The sequence below is a fragment of the Neovison vison genome, chromosome 6 (assembly GCF_020171115.1).
Source record: "Neovison vison isolate M4711 chromosome 6, ASM_NN_V1, whole genome shotgun sequence".
NCBI lineage: Eukaryota > Metazoa > Chordata > Mammalia > Carnivora > Mustelidae > Neogale > Neogale vison.
The window spans coordinates 11996968-12010536 of NC_058096.1; the positions used below are offsets into that span (position 1 = coordinate 11996968).

Sequence of the window (13569 nt, forward strand, 5' to 3'; positions counted from 1 at the left end):
ATAAGGGCACAGAGACCTTGACTGGTGAGTCACAGAAGATCCCTGCCTGCCCCGAGGAAGTGCTATTTGGATTATTAGACCAGAAGAGTCAGTAGGCTGGCCCTGAGGTAAGGAAGAGCAGCGTATGCTAGACAAACTGAGAAAAGTCCAAGATGGCCAGACTTGGCGGGGGAGAGGAACTTCCCAGATGGTATAGGAGCTGTAATTTACATACAGACCTGTGTTCACTGTCTAGATCAAGATGCATAACACTTCTTCTATCTTCCAAATTCCCCATGTCCCTTTGTAGTCAAGCCCACTGCTGTACCATGGCCACCCCTTTTTCTTGTCCTGTGGTTTTCTTTGTAAAGGTGCCTTATGAATGGAATTATTTAGTCTGGCTTCATTCACTTAACATAATTTTTTGAAATTTGTCAGTGTTGTCATCTGTTACTGGTGGTTAAGCTCTTTTACTGCTAAGTAGTATTCCTTTGTAAGGTAGATGATGCCACAAGTTGCTATATTTTTTTTTAATCTTTTCCCCAATTGAGGAATAATGGATTTTTTCCAGTTTGGAGTGATTATGAATTAAAGCTGCTGTAAGCATTTGCATAGTGGCTTTTTCTGGGTATGTGAGCTGACATTTCATTTGGATAAGTACTGGCGCAAAGCTGGTTTTCATATCAACAATATATTAATGCTATCTAATTATACCTCATTTTCACCACGTACCACACTTGGTATTGTCAGTTTTGGATTGATGTTTCTTTTGTTGTCTTTTTTTTGGCATCATTCTACTAGGTGTGTAGTGGTCTTGTTATAATGTCTTAATTTGTGTTTCTTTAAATGACTGACGATGTTGAGCATGTTTTCAATGTGTTTATTTGCTATATGTATATGTTCTCTAGTGAAGTATCTGTTTAAATCTTTTGCATTTTTTTTTTAAAGATTTCTTTATTTGAGAGGCAGAGCAGGGGGAGGGGCAGCGAGAGAGGAAGAAACAGACTCCCTGTCCCTGCTGAGCAGGGAGCCAGCCTCAGGGATTCTAGGATCACTCATGACTTTAGCTGAAGGCAGACGCTTAACTGACTGAGCCACCCAGGTGCCCAAATCTTGCATTTTTAAAAATCGTCTTACTGAGCTTTGAGTCCTGTATTCTGGATACAAATTCTTCATATCAGGTGTATGGATTGTAGAGTTTTGCTTTTCTCCTGTGTGGCTTGTCTTCATTCCCATAGTGTAGAAGTTCTTCATGTCGATGCCGTCTGGTTTATCACTTCTTCCTGTCATGGGTTGTGCTTTGGGTGTCATACCTAAGAAGTCTTTGCCTAACACAAGACCAGAGTTTTTCTCCTATCCTTTCATGTAGATAGTTCATGGTTTCAGGTCCATGATCCATTTTGACTTAATTTCTACCTAAGGTATGGGGCCTGGATTAAACTTCATTTGTTCCAGAACTGTTTATTGAAAAGGCCAACTTTTTTTTTAATTTTTAAAATTTTTATTTTAATTCCAGTATAGTTGACGTACAGCGTTGTATTAGTTTCAGGTGTACAGTACAGTGGCTCAGCCATTCTATGCATTGCTCAGTGCTCATCATGATGTATGCACTCCTTAATCCCCATCACCTGATTGACTCATTAGCCCGCTCTCCCCAGCCTTCTCTCTGGGGACCATCAGTTTGTTCGCTATAGTTAAGTCTGTTTCTCCGTTTGTCTCTCTCTCTCTTTCTTTTTTTTTTCCTTTGCTTGTTTGTTTTCCTGAATTCCACGTGAGAAAAATTGTATTTATCTTTCTCTGGCTGACTTAGTTTTACTTAGTATTATACTCTGTAGCTCTATCCATGTTGCAGATGGCAAGATTTCATTCTTAATGATGGCTGAATAATATTATGGGGGTGGGGTGTGGATACACAACCAGATCTTCTTTGTCTACTCATCAATCTATGGACAGTTGACTGCTTCCATAATTTGACTATTATAAATAATGCTAAGGCTGTCTGTATTGAATTGCTTGTGTACCTTTCTTGAAAATTTAATATTGGTCACGGAAAGGGCATTTACAAATTGCCGTTATCAAGATTACTCTGGCTGTTGTATGGATAATGGATCAAAGCAGTGAAAATTTATTATGGATGTACTGTGTGCCAAGCACTGTGCCACACCCTTTATTGTTTATCTTGCTGAATTGTCACAGTAGCCTATAACTAGACACTATTATTCTCACTCTAGTCCTGTGAGGGTAGGCACAGAATAACCAGCCCAAATCATTCCTTTGTTTGGTGTAGAAATGGGAGTCTAACTGAGGCCAGTCTGACTGATGAGATCTTCTCAGCTGGGGTCTGTGAAATAATCAATACCTAATGCCCCAAGTCCTCCACTGAGCGTAGTGAATTCTCTTTTCCCTGCATCTAGAATGGTACTTGCTGTACCATCTTTGGGAAAATTAAGGAAGGAGTCATTCAAATTCTTTTCTGTAGGTTTAATTTCTCTCAGAGCCCTGCTTGAGAAAGACTCCTCCAGAGCTAATGCTCATGATCATTGAGGAACTGTGAGGTTCAGGAGGTGATGATGGCAGCTTGGATTAGGGGGCGGCAACAGGGTCTGAGAGAAATGAACACAGTGGATGGAGGTGGTCAAACAACTTGAGGGAGAGGTGAAGAATGACATCCAGATTTCTGACCTAGTCAGTTGATTGGATAATGTTACCACGAACTGAACTGAGAAATACTGAGAAACTTGGGAATTTTTATGGTGGGTGGGTTGGGAACTCTCATTTTATAATACTGGCTTCTAATTTGCATGTGTTGAGCTTGAGCAGTTGAAGTGACATAGCTCAGTTCAGGTTTGCGAGATCTGGTAAAGATGCCGTGTTGTGGTCAAAAGGAGAATTCCATCTTCTTGTGGATGGCTTTAGGACTCGCTTAAGCATGGTTTTGAATGAAGAACATTTATTGAAGGATCAGCGCTTGCCCAGCAATACTTGGTATCACAATGGAAGATGTTGTGTTTTTGCACTGGCCTATAAAGTAGCCACTAGCCCTGTGTGGCTATTTATGTCTTAGTTAATCTTAATTAATTAAAGCTTAAAATTCATATCCTGTCATTTGAGGTAACTTTGGGACCCTTTAAAACTGTTAATTAGGGGGCACCTGAGTGGCTCAGTGGGTTAAAAGCCTCTGCCTTCGGCTCAGGTCATGATCTCAGGGTCCTGGGATCAAGCCCTGCATCGGGCTTTCAGCTCGGCAGGGAGCCTGCTTCCTCCTCTCTCTCTGCCTGCCTCTCTGCCTGCTTGTGATCTCTGTCTGTCAAATAAATAAATAAATAAAATCTTTAAAAAAAAAAAAAAAAGGCCTGTTAATTAGTACTTCAGCAAAACATGGTCCAGTGTATTTCATAAGGTAGTTTTACTCTGTAACTGTTTTCTTTGACTTAATTTAGTTGCTTAACAGTGCCTTCTAGAAACAGGTCTGATGTGTGTGGTTGCCAGAAGTGGGGAGTCCAGGGTTGGGGGATTAGGTGAAGGGGTCAAAAAGTACAGACTTCCAGTTACAAGGTAAAATAATTCTGTGTGTATGTAATATACAACATAGTGACTATAGGTAGTAATAATGTGTTGTATATTTAAAGCTGCTGAGAGAGTAGATCTTAAAAATTCTCATCACAAGGGTAAAAAATAGATGAGGGATAATAACCTTACTGTGGTGTTGATTTCACAATATATACTTAGATCATATCAGTATATTGTATACCTTATATAATGTTGTATGTCAATTATATCTCATTATGAGGGAGAATAATTTTCTTTTCTCTTTCTAGCTATTAGGGAATTTTCTTCAGTGGTATGGCATTTTCTCGAATAAAACTCTTCAGGAATTGTCAATAGATGGTTTATTAAATAGATACATTCTCATGGCTTTTCAGAATTCAGAATATGGAGATGACAGCATCAAAAAAGCCCAAAATGTGAGTTAAATGACATGTGTTGTAATTTTTAAAGCATGTAAATTAAAATGAATTGTATCCTTTATTAGAAGAGAGATTTTAGAATTTTATTGTAAGTCCTTTGATTATGGACCTTGGTGTAATGTTGATAGTTTGTTTCCCACGTAGTTCTGAACCCCCTCATCATTTTTTACATAAAAATGTGTACTGCAACATTTGTATCTGTCCTTCTGTATATCTATTATATCATTATTTTGGCAGGTAGTAATAAAAGTTATAATTCTAGAATAATAAATTTTTAATAGTTGGATGTATAGTCCCTTTCTCATTTAAGAAATAATTTTAATTTTATTTTGTTTTCTACTTTATAGGAGTTACAGAGCTTCATCTTTTTTATTACTATTATTTTTTAAAGATTTTTTTTTTTTAAGATTTTATTTTTTTATTTGACAGAGACAGAGATCACAAGTAGGCAGAGAGGCAGGCAGAGAGAGAGAGAGGAGGAAGCAAGCTCCCTGTTGAGCAGAGAGCCTGATGCGGGGCTGGATCCCAGGACCCCGGGATCATGACCTGAGTCAAAGGCAGAGGGGCTTTAACTCACTGAGCCACCCAGGCGTCCCAAGATCTTATTCTTAAGTGATCTCTGTATCCAACATGGGGTTTGAACCTACCACCCTTAAATCAAGAGTCATATGTTCTACCAAGAGGTCCAGCCAGGCACTCCCAATTTCTCTTTTTAAAAAAAAATTTTTGAAACAGAAAAGAAAATTTGCAAGTACAATACAAAGTTTTTTTCCCCTCCACCATGTCAAAGTAAGTTTCTAACATGGTACTCCTTCGCCTCAAATACTTTTATGTCTGTTCATACGTACATGGATGTTCTTACATATAATTACAATGTAACCATCATCATCATTGATCTGTTACTGACAGCTAAGCTTTGAGACTATTGAGGTTTTGTCAGTTATGTCAATAATATAACATTCTTGGCGAAAGAAGTTCCCAGATCATTCTTGGCATTTAATTGTCATGTCTTCCTTAGTCTCCTTTAATCTGGAAGAGTTTTTGTCTTTCCTTGACCTTTGCAAAACCTTGACATTTCTGAAGATGATGGGCTGAATATTTTGCAGAGTGTCCCTCAGCTTGGGTTTGTTGGATATTTTCATGATTGGATTCAGATTCTGCATCTTTGGCAGAAACTGTCCCAGATTTCATTTGATTCCCTTCATTTGAGGTCCCTCCGTGACCTTGTAACATGTCATCTCAATTTGGGGGAGCACTTTCTTGCTTCCTGGCGCATGATGTTCCGGGCTCATCTGCTTGGTTGACTCCAGCCCGGGAATCAGTCATTTCTCCAAGCACGCCTGGGTTCTTTAGTGGGGAGCCTTCTCTGCCCACTTGACTGACTCCTGCTAATACACTGCCCTCACCCTGGTGCATTCAGCCTTGGCTTGCTTGGATTTTGTACCAGCCTCGTGCCCTGTTCTTGCCCTAAGCTGCTCCCCTGGTGCAGTGCTCTCTTGACCCCACTCTGGGCCAGCACGGGTGCCTCCTCACTAAATTGGTGGGGATGGGGAGGGGCTACAGTGTGATATTTATGCTGCACATGTTTTTATATCAAAAGCTACTGATAAAAGGACAATTCAGTTCCTTTAGGGCTTCCTGGAATACAGTAAAATGAAGCATTTGGTTATCAATTTTATGTCCCTAATTTACTTAAATATTGAAGGTTATTTATCTTTTGTTTTGAGTACCTATCTGTTGAAATTAAAAATACAGATATATTCAGGTTTATTTGTATAGTTAATATGGAAAGTCAGGTTTAAAAGAATATCCTGTCAAAGCAATTGGTTATGTATAGTTCAATAGCAGGCCTTTAGTTACACATATAATCCTTGTTGTTTAGGTTCAGGTTTTAGATACTTTATTTTGTTTTAATTGTTTTATTTTATGTCTTTCTTCTCCATAGGTAATAAACTGTTTCCCAAAGCAGTGGTTCATGAACCTGAAAGGAGAAAGAACTATTTCTCAGTTAGAAAACTTCTGTCGGTACCTTGTACACTTAGCCGACACAATCTATAGAAACAGTATCGGGTGTTCCGATGTGGAAAAAAGAAATGCAAGGTAATTTTCTGTAATTGTTCAATGAAATGGTAATCTAGAGTCTTCAGTTTTTGTCACATTTAGTACTATTAAAATGTCTTAGAGTCATGTTTATGTTTTACTTTAAACTGTGCATTGATTTGGTATTGGAAACCACCAAAAAGAACCATGATTTTTTCTTTTTTCAGTTTTACCTATTTTTTTTTTCAGTGTATTATTTATGAAGGTATTAGGAAGGACTTCTGATAAGCACCAGCTCTAAGGCAAATGAATGAACTGTGGTTTTCTAGGTCCCCTTCCTTCAAGAATTAGGGGAGATTTCAGGCTCTTAAGAGTGTCATGGATCTTAATCTCTGGAGGTTCATTATATAGATGTAAACCCTCAAAAAGCTAGTCACTGAAACTTAAGTATATGAAAAGTTATATGCCAGTTTTGGGACAATTGTGCTCTGTGTGGAGTTTTCCTTTATCCATATCATATACTAAAGGTCATCACTCATGACTTTGGGGAGCAGCTTGTACATACATTTTACCAGGGGTAGCAAGGAAGAAAAGAATAAATGAACCATTCTTCTTTTTTTTTTTTTTTTAAGTTTCATTTGATATATTCTTCCTAATGTTATAGTTTTCATTTTTAGAATATACACCATTAGTCATATCCCTCTAACAAAACGTTTTTCTTTTTCCTCATTTCCCTTCCATGCAAAAACCTTATTTTCTTGAGAAAATTTGCTACCTCTTACAATAAAGTTAAAACCAAGTAGATAGTAAAGATTTTAGTGGTAAAATATTTTGTCAGGTAAATTTTGATTTATATTTTAACTTCATCCTTAGCCTGGGTCATTTTGATTTATATATCCTTAACTGTTTTTGTTGGGAAGTTAAGTATCAACAAAGGGGATTCACTTTTCTACAGAAAAGAACTTCAGGGGCGCCTGGGTGGCTCAGTGGGTTAATGCCTCTGCCTTCAGCTCAGGTCATGATCTCAGGGTCCTGGGATCGAGTCCCGCATCGGGCTCTCTGCTCGGTGGGGAGCCTGCTTCCCCCTCTCTCTCTCTGCCTACTTGGATCTCTGTCTGCCAAATAAATAAATAAAATCTTTAAAAAAAAAAAAAGAACTTCAGCACCTATGATAAGCATCTGCTGTGTGCAGAGCCCATAAAGTAGGTTCCCTGTGGGTTATAAAATTTTGCAAATCTAATCCTTCCCTAAAAGCTGCTTGCTACAGTTTTGCAGAGAAGAAACAGCTAATAATGTCACATTGTGTGCTGTTTCTCACCAGGGTTCCAACTGTTAAAACAGTCATTCTTTTTTTTTTTTTTCTTTTAAGATTTTATTTCGTTGACAGAGCACAAGCAGGGGGAGTGGTAGAGGGAGAGGGAGAATGCAGGGCTTGATCCCAGGACCCCTGGGATCATGACATGAGCTGAAGGCAGACGCTTAACTAATTGAGCCACCCAGGCGCCCCTGAAACGGTCCTTCTTAAAGTGGTGCCTGGATCAGCAGTGTCCAGCATCACCTGGGAGCTTTGTTAGAAATGCAGATTCTCAGGCCCCACCCCAGACCTACTGAATTTGACCTCTTGCGGGTAGGGCCTGGTGATCTGTGTTTCACCAACCCTCTAGGTAATTTCGATATATGCTGAAATTTGAGGCCTATTCAGAGTGACAGCTGGCTGGGGTGACAGAGGAAGCCAGCTTATGCTTTCTTAGTGACTTGAGGCTAAAGAGCGGAGATGATGCCGGATTGGGGCTGAAACACACAAACACATTTGTGTTCTAGATACGTTCGGAAAGCCCTGGGACTCTGGTTTGGGAGGGAATGGGAGGCAGGGCTCTAAAGTAATTCAGCAATAGACTGCTTTCTTTTTTTTCTAGATATCAATGGAAATCATTGAATGAAATTTTGGGGTGTTTATATTTTGGAAAGTGGATACTTGGTCTCCAGGCTAGTCATTTAAACATATACAAGTTTTGTTTTATATGGATAAATTTATTTTATTTCTTTACGTGCTATGGCTTGCTTACCTGTCGTTTTAAAAATGTATGCTCGAAAAAATGGATCGCAAACCTCAGAAGTGGCCATAAAGTCAGTAACAAATTTTCCTTTGAAGTCTTTTGTATTAATTAATAAGATGTTGCCATTTTTTTTTCCTTTTTTTTAGGGAAAACATAAAACAGATAGTAAAACTCCTTGCAAGTGTTCGCGCTCTGGATCATGCTATGTCAGTTGCAAGTGACCACAATGTGAAAGAATTTAAGTCTTTGATTGAAGGAAAATAGACCCTGTTTGCTTTAATACCATTCCCAGTGTATAAATTTTGTATATATGTAAAGTTTCTTAAACTGTAAAATACTGATTCTTGTTTTAATACAAAGAACATTAATATTCATTACTGTGTCCTTAAATGCAATTTCTTTGGAATGAATGGAACTCACATTATTTCTAGGAAGCCTATTCATGTTTTCCTTACTGCCTGTCATACTCTGTTTACAGAACTATTTTATATGGTCATTCAGATTAACCCTCTCAGTTCATTGTTCTCTGTAAACGATGTGTGCAGTGTAAATTGTGTAATTATGCATATATATATTTATACCACCATGGAGTTAACTTTCACACTGGAAATTTGTGGTGTTTTTCTACAGAGTAAGCCTTTTCACAGCAGAAAATTATTCAGTAGCAAATTGTCTTAGGGAAATTACTACACTGTTGCAACAAAAGGGCTGGCAAGTGACTAAGTGTTCATTACCTTCCGGTTAGCAGTTGCTATCACTGTAGCTTTGCTGCCTTAAAATTGAGAGTCGAGTGTGGACTTAGTCATTGGGTGAATGGAAACTTTTTTCCTTGAATCAGCGTTATGGTCAAATATGGGTTGAATATGAACTCTAAATAATATATGCAACATGGGTTTTTGAGGAGAACACAGAAGCTTAACTTTGGGAAATAAGAGCCCCACAAACCTCACTGCATGGTTTTGGGCTGACTGTCCTATCTCATGATTTTACCCCCTGACCGGCTTACAAAAATACATGCATTTGAATTTTAGTAGTCTGTCATTTTATTTAAAATCCCACATATGTGAGTTATATATGCAATAAAGAATATGCCTTGCTGATTAGCTACACCCAGGCAATTTAATATCCTTGGTCTTCTATAATGTTTATACCATGTTGTAAATATTCAGAGAACTTGTTTTAAAGTTTATGCTTTCTGATTCTGTGATTTTCAAAAGAGGAACTTTTTGGAAATTAAGGACTATTGTTTGATAATTATATATGTAATTAAGCTTTAGCCAAGCATTAAATTAATTTTTAAATAGATCCTTTGTTGTATTTTGCTGGTGACTGATTTTAGAGCATTTCATATGACTCTAACATAGACTAGTAGTGTGAGTACCCTTGGCCGGGTCAAATCATATTTATAACGGTGTCGTGCACTCGTAAGTGCTTCATCAGTGTTATCTTTATTGTAGGAACTTTCCTTACCACTACATATTCATTCTGTTCCACAGTAGTGGCCTACTAAATAGAATTCAAATGAGAACGTCAAAAGAACATATAAACATGTATACAGAGGACACGCGCAACATGTGTGCCTTAAATTTGTGTTTCCAAGCCCGTTCGACTGGTGATTTTTCCTGTGTCTGCTTTTTAAGGACTTCTGCAGTAAGCTTGGAGACTTTATCCTGTGCAAGCCCTCAGGCTGTTTTGGTTTCAGGCATGGGTTTGAATACCACACAGGGACCTTGATGGAAGGTGAATTCAGCGTAGATGTGTGCATAAAACAAGTAGCTCTCCTATATCAGCTGGAAGAAGTTTTGTTCCTGAAATAGCCACAGTATATTGTTTCTTATGAAGGGAATTGGCAAAAGATAGGGGTGACATTTTAATAAAGCTAAAGGTTTGCTTCTTCAGTTTTTCCTTTTAGATCCGTCTTCTGAATTAACTCCAAAATTGGTGAGAGGAGTTTTTGAAAAGGAAAGCTATTTTATTGAGGCAATATAAACCACAGTCCCAAAGACTGCTGGCGACCTTACAGCACGTGCTAGTGGAGCCCCACCCATGTCCCCCGAGGACCTGCTGGGGTCCTGCAGGCACTCGAAGTTCTGCCTGAGGGCTCTTTCTCGGCCTGTGCAACAGGCTGGAGTGTCCACCAGATAATGTCCCAGAGAACAGCCCTCAGCCAAAGAAGGGAGTGGGAGGAGAAATAACCCTTGAGTTCCAGTCCTCTAGGGAGCCGTCGAAGAGCTAGCATTAGATAATACAGCAGATCATTGAGGGGGAAAGGCGAAGGAGATGGAGGAGATGGGCCGGGAGAGCCCCACAGCTGCAAGATCATGAGGCAGGCATGACATCTGAAGCAAGTGTGGGAAGATTTAAGTCTCAGATGCAAGACTAAGAAAGCTCAGCAAGGCTGATGGGAACTCCTCAACCCAGAGTTGCAGTTCTGAGTTTAGGTCTCCAGGAGCTGGCCTTGGTCTTTCCACTGCACTCAATCATAGGTGCCCAGGGTCTCCTTGTGGGAGATTTGGGGAGGGGCAATTTCAGGTCTCCTATACCAACTTCTAATCTCTCCAGTATGTTCCTCGTCATCTCCCAGAGGCCTTCAGTTGACTTGAGTCATAGTTGCCTGTGGTGGTGATAACATCCTCTCTTGGAACTGGCCCCCAGATTACGTAACCTCACAGTGAGCACTTTCCTCATGAGAGTATGCTAAAATCTAAAGCCAGGTTTGTTGAGGTATAAATTATAAACAGTAAAGTTAACCCTCTTAAATTTGAGTGCATACAGTTGCATGAGTTTCGAAAGTGCCTCATTTTGTTTTAAATGCTAATTTCGGGGAGGGGGATGCAGTAACAGGGTGATTGGCCATTAAGGAGGGCATGTGATATAATGAGCACAGGGTGTTCTATACAACTCATGAATCACTGAACTCTAACTCTGAAATTAATAATACATGATATGCTAATTAATTGAATTTAAATTTTAAAAATGCTAATCTCCCTTGAAACCATGAAAGCCTTCTAAAAATGGTCAGATGTAGAGCTGCAAAATGCAATGTTGTAGGCTGCTACATTGTAGTGGTTCTGTATTGTTACAAGAATCCATCTTTAGCATGGTAATGTCCATAGAGTAAAGGGACTCCCGATTCACCAATTATAACAAGATTTTGGTCTGCCGTTTCAAGTAAATGAAAATAAGAATAGTTAAAACACCAGAACTTCTGCGTGTAGCGAGAACAATATAATGTCTCTGAATGTTTGGGAGGCTTTATGCTCTGATAAGGCTGTTATTGTCCAAGATGCTTTGGAGACTGCCCTTCAAAGTGTATGGATAGCGGGTGCACAGTTGCTGAGTGTGGCTTCAGCCTACTGGCAAAGGCGGATGAACTAAAAATCTTTCTATGAAGTTGGTTTTGAAGTGCAATGTTGACTGGTCCCTGGCCTGCTTCCAGACCTCCACGCCCCAGTAATTTTATACTGGCTTTCCTCTAGCCCTGGCAGACCTAACTTCAGCAGGGGCTTGGATGTTACAATCATCCAGCTCAATGAGAAGGCCTAGCACAGCATTTCTCAGAAGATAGACTGTGGTCCTTAGTTTGGGGGCTTTTACTTAAAAAATCTTCAGAAACAGATGATTCAAAACACATGGGGAAAGGTGAAAGTTTTGACAAATCCTGTAGAAGCCATTTTAAGATGATTTGCAAAACCAATTTGCCCATGAAACTTACTTTTTTCCCATGTAGCATTAGGTGTGGAAATTCCAGAGACACCTGCTGCTTAGGTACAAAGAGCTAGGTTGACGGGTGAACACCCTCCACCTCTCATAGTGAGACTGAGCCCTGCTATTGCTTAGGTCTTCTGGTTTCCATGAGAATCCTTGGGTGGCATTAAAACAACCCCCTTCACTTGAGATCCCTTGAGTTGGTGTGTTAATTTCCCTGATCATCACTAGGGTAACGTCCTTACCTATGGTATGTGTGAGCAGTTTTCTCAGTCTTTGAAGTTTTTGTTTGATTTTATTTTCAAAGTAGTTCTGCTCTCAAGCTGACTATATCTTCTTAAAAGGTTTCCATTTTTTCTAGTTTAAAACCTTATTCTTCACTGATTACTGCAAACGTATACAAAGCAAACAGCTAATGCTATTTTGGAACCTACTTTTGTGTTGCCTCTCAAAAACCATCCCTTTCTATATACTAATAGCTCTCTGCAGATCCTGATGTAGCTCTAGTCTATGTAACTGAACAAGAGCCTGTTAAAGGTAACTTGATCGGGCTGTTAGTGTTCCACAAGTTTGCCAAACATTTTCTAGTATTTTTGATAAAATTGAGGCTATAAGGAAATGTGGACCCTACCACTAATTCACATTTTAGACGTCTCAAAATTCCTAGTCATGTACTGATGATATAGTTTTAAAAAATGTTATTGGGGGACGCCTGGGTGGCGCAGTTGGTTGGACGACTGCCTTCGGCTCAGGGCGTGATCCTGGAGTCCCGGGATCGAGTCCCACATCAGGCTCCCAGCTCCATGGGGAGTCTGCTTCACTCTCTGACCTTCTCCTCGCTCATGCTCTCTCTCACACTCTCTCTCTCTCAAATAAATAAATAAATAATAATAAAAAATCTTTTAAAAAAAATGTTATTGGGATAATCAGTCATATCTATGGAAACCCTATAGTATACTGGGGACATGATACCAGATTGAGCCATTTATATTCCCTATATATTATTTTAAAATATTTCGTTTATTTGACAGAGGTCACAAGTAGGTAGAGAGGCAGGCAGAGAGAGAGGGGAAAGCAGGCTCCCCGCTGAGCAGAGAACCCCACGCAGGCCTCAATCCCAGGACCCTGAGATCATGATCTGAGCTGAAGGCAGTGGCTTAACCCACTGAGCCACCCAGGCACCCCCCTATATGAGTATTTTTGACTTATAGAAAAGGTGAGTACATATTTTCACATACAGAGAATTGCCAGTAGGAGAAAGAATTTGGTCAAAAATCAGCATTTACGACTCCGGGTGTTTGCCTTCAATTTGTTGAAGCTAATGAAGCTCATATCTGAATGCTCTATCTGGGATTTTTGCTAATCTCTGTTTCTCTCCTGATGGGAAGACACATAAACTTGTACTGATTGTGGCTGTTGTAACAAATTATCACAAACTGGATAATTTTGAACAATAGAAATTCTCTCACAGTTCTGGAATCCAGAAGTTCAAAATCAAGGTGGTGGCAAGGCCATGTTCCTCCAGAAGCCCTAGGGAAGAATCCTTCCTGCTCCGGTGGCTTCTAGAGGTGGGTGCTGACATCCTTTAGCTGTGCCTAGACTGCCTTAGTCTCTCCTCCTGTCTTCACATTGCCCCTGTGTGTGTGTGTGTGTGTATCTAATTTCTCTCTGCTACCCTGTAAGGACAGTTGTGATTGCATTTAGGGCCTACCCAGGTAGTGCAAAATAATCTCAAAAACCCTTAACTCAGTCTCATCAGCAAAGACTTGTTTTCCTATCAATTAACATTCACATGGTCTAGGGATTACAATGTACTA

General features: G+C 39.5%; 1 protein-coding gene across 1 annotated transcript in view; it reads left to right on the forward strand.

Annotated features, from left to right (window-relative positions):
- Positions 1–8418, forward strand: part of PAXBP1 (PAX3 and PAX7 binding protein 1) — a 33419-nt gene extending 25001 nt beyond the window's left edge. Inside the window, exons 16-18 of the mRNA XM_044251009.1 lie at positions 3798–3944; positions 5893–6047; positions 8191–8418. Coding sequence (XP_044106944.1) covers positions 3798–3944; positions 5893–6047; positions 8191–8308 — 420 coding nt within the window. The 3' untranslated portion in view covers positions 8309–8418. The remainder of the gene's footprint in view (positions 1–3797; positions 3945–5892; positions 6048–8190) is intronic.
- Positions 8419–13569: the final 5151 nt, after the last annotated feature.